The sequence below is a fragment of the Myotis davidii genome, unplaced genomic scaffold, assembly GCF_000327345.1.
Source record: "Myotis davidii unplaced genomic scaffold, ASM32734v1 scaffold535, whole genome shotgun sequence".
NCBI lineage: Eukaryota > Metazoa > Chordata > Mammalia > Chiroptera > Vespertilionidae > Myotis > Myotis davidii.
In genome coordinates, this window is record NW_006286980.1 from 1,091,334 (window position 1) to 1,094,829 (window position 3,496).

Below are 3,496 nucleotides of genomic sequence, written 5' to 3' on the forward strand. Positions count from 1 at the left end.
CGCAATAGGCCCTACCCTGAGCGTGACTGAGGGTGGCATTGCAACCTCCCAATCCACCCTGCTCTGTGCATGACAGGGGGCGGCGCCCCAATCCCCAATCGGCCCTGCTCTGAGCCCAACCAGGCGCTGCACCTAGGGATTGGGCCTGCCCTCTGCCACCCGGGAGCAGGCCTAAGCCAGCAGGTCGTTATCTCCCAAGGGGTCCCAGACTGAGAGAGGGCACAGGCCAGGCTGAGGGACCCCCCTTCCCCCCAAGTGCACAAATTTTTGTGCACCGGGCCTCTAGTATAAATATAACAAAATAAATATGAAAAAGATAAACAAGCCAATTTTTAAAAAAATTAGCAAAGGCCACTTACAAAAGTATACAAATGGCTGATAATCATATGAAAAGAATAGTCTCTCAATCAGAGACATTCACACTAGTCACCTATCCAGGGTTTCCAGGATTTTGCCACATAGAACTAACTCACATATGCCTAGATGTTCAACATAGCATTGTTTATAATGGCAAATGACAGTCATCTAAATGTTCATGAATAAGGGAGAGGTTAATGACATTATGGTACATCCACGGGCTGGAATACTACACAGCCATTAACAAGGCTGGGGTGGATCTGTTTGTTGATATAGAAAAAAACTGTCAGCTACAGTAATGTCAAGTGGAAATATCAAGTGCTATAATAATCAGCATAACTTAATCAATTTGAGTAAAAATATACATGTATGTTATATATACACCCCCATGTACATCATTTTCCCCTATTAACCACTATCAACATATTTAAATATGCGTTTATAATTTATAAGTATTAATATGTATTTAAATATATAAGTATGTCTATAGATAGGCATTTTTTACTTTATAATAATTTTTCATGTCATTTGCAATTTTCTAAGCATGAGTTCAGGCATTACTCAAATACTTTCATTTTTTTTCAAAGAGGACAGAAAGGATATTCCTTGGGGTGGGCGTGTGGGGAGAGGTACAGAAGACTACCAAAGATTTGTCAAGAAAGAAAAGAATTATGAGGTTTAGCGAGAGAGTTGTGGAGCTATGGGAAGTGTGCTGAGCACCAGTTGATACAGCAGAAGACACTTGTATAGAGGTGACAACCTGCTGGGCCTTACACCCTTAATCTGAGCATCACTCATAACCACTGAATGTTTCTTTGTTGCTTTAAGTAAAGCTCCTAGAATTTGTTTAAAAATAATATTCTTGTCCAACTGGAGTGGCTCAATGGTTGAGTGCTGACCTATGAACCAGGAGGTGGCAGTTCGATTCCTGGTCAGAGCACATGCCCAGGTTGCTGGCTCTATACCCAGTGGGGGGAGTGCAGGAGATAGCCAATCAATGATTCGCCCTCATCATTGATGTTTCTATCGCTCTCTTCCTCTTCCTTCCTCTCTGAAACCAATAATAATGTATTTTAAAAAATAATAGTAATAATATTCCTGCCGAAACCAGTTTGGCTCGGTGGATGGAGCGTCGGCCTGCAGACTGAAGGGTCCCAGGTTCGATTCCGGTCAAGGGCATGTACCTTGGTTGCGGGCACATCCCCAGCAGGAGATGTGCAGGAGGCAGCTGATCGATGTCTCTCTCTCATCGATGTTTCTAACTCTCTATCTCTCTCCCTTCCTCTCTGTAAAAAATCAATAAAATATATTAAAAATAATAATAATAATATTCCTGACATCAAATTTTAAAAATGATGTCATCTTAGCTAAAAAGGGGCTGGAAGAAAATATGCTAACCTGTAGATGGCTACTGCCTCTAGGAAGGAGGGAGTGGCAGTGACAGCCTTTCTGCTTTATTCTTTTCCTTTTCCAACTTTCTAGAATAACTACATATTATTTTTAATCATTAGAAAAAGGAACACTTACACTATAGTTAGAAATAAAGCTAGTGTTCCCCCTGGCCTGGGGTGCCCCTCAAGTGAAGTAAACATGTGTAATGGCTTCCCCATTCCTGTTAAGACTTTCTTTAACAAGTGGTGAGTCCCCTGACTCCTTGCTCCATACTTCAGGGCAGGAAGCATGGGGCGCTGGAGATGGATACAGGTGGACCAGAAGAAAGGGTATTCCTGTATTCTTGTCCTTTCTTGGGTTACACTGATTCTTCTCCCACTTCTGAATGGCTCTGGCTCATCTTGGGCTCTCCCATCTCTATTTCCTACTACCTCTTCCTGTATCTGCTTTGCTCCTGTTTTCCTATTCCTTTCCTGACTTTCTCTACCCCCCGCCCCCACTTTTCTCTTCCTTTGTTTAAGTCACCCAAGTTCATTTGGGAGGGTTTTGCAGGACGGGAAGGGAGAAGGTTGAGGTGGGTGGAAATATTCTAATCCGATAGGTGACCACTTCCAGACTTGAGCTTTGGGTCAATAATGATGACAATCTGGGGAGGAAGTGAGATGCAAAAGAGAGGATAAAAAAATAAGAAAGACAGTCCTATACAGGTAACATTAACACAATCCCAAATATCATCTCCTGTGGCGCTCCAGTGTGGGAGGCTCGAAAGTCATTAACAACATCAACAAACAATCCCCCAAAGTCAGGGTTACAGTTTACTGCCCAATGTGTCATCATTATCAGGATCGGAGCCTAAAATAAAATAAAATAAAGGTAAAAATAAAAGCAAAATTAAAGAACAGTTTTAAGCATCTTAGGAAACTGCCACATGTTTTCTCCCACTGGGATAAAGGCCAAGAACGCAGCTGGCCTTCAGGCACAATACCTGCAAGGAAACCACTCAGCTTGCAGACTTCCTTGGGGCCTTTTCTTCCTTTAAAGTCCTTAGTGCACTGGGAGTTTGGCCAGCATCAAGGCCAACCACAGTCCTGGAGGTGACATTCCCACCTCGGCACAGCCTCCGGCGACTGCCTGGCAAACAGGAGGGCAATGAAGGAGGCAGCAGAGCTCTGCTGGGTGCTTACCTCTTCTGGTTCATGGAGGCCACCTGGAGCCACTCGTTGGTGCTGGGGTTGTAGGAATGCGCAGCGGAGATCTCCTGGCTGGTGATCCTGTACCCGCCCACGATGAAGAGGTAGTTGTCCAGGATGGCAGACCCGTACCCCCGGACGTTCACCAGGTCGGGAGGAAGGTTGTTGGCCAGCGGGAACCAACGTTCCGTCATCTCCTCATACCTGAGCATGGACGGAGGCTCCCCCTGGTAAGGGTGAGGGGCCAAGGGTCCCCCCAAGAAGTCCCCCAGGGCCACGAGGACCGGAGTCCCCGTCATCCGGGCCTCCCTCAGCCTCTGCTTCAGGCTGCCATCGCCGGGGGCTGGCGCAGGAGAGCCCAGGAGGTGGAACTGGGGCTGGCACAGCACCTCGTGGAAGTGGACGACCATGAAGCGCAGGCAGGCCTCCTGCAGGTCGGGCAGCCCGTACACCTGCGCCAGGCGGTACAGCTCCAGGCAGTTGGTGAGCCGCACCTGGGACAGCAGCAGCTGCAGCAGGGACGTGACCTGCAGGAAGGAGGCCGCCTCCACCAGCTC

The 3,496-nt window shown here is 46.9% G+C and overlaps 1 protein-coding gene across 1 annotated transcript in view; it reads right to left on the reverse strand.

Moving 5' to 3' along the window:
• KLHL42 (kelch like family member 42) overlaps positions 1-3,496 on the reverse strand; it is a 21,830-nt gene that overhangs the window by 16,210 nt on the left and 2,124 nt on the right. Inside the window, exon 2 of the mRNA XM_006758930.1 lies at positions 2,934-3,493. Coding sequence (XP_006758993.1) covers positions 2,934-3,493 — 560 coding nt within the window. The remainder of the gene's footprint in view (positions 1-2,933; positions 3,494-3,496) is intronic.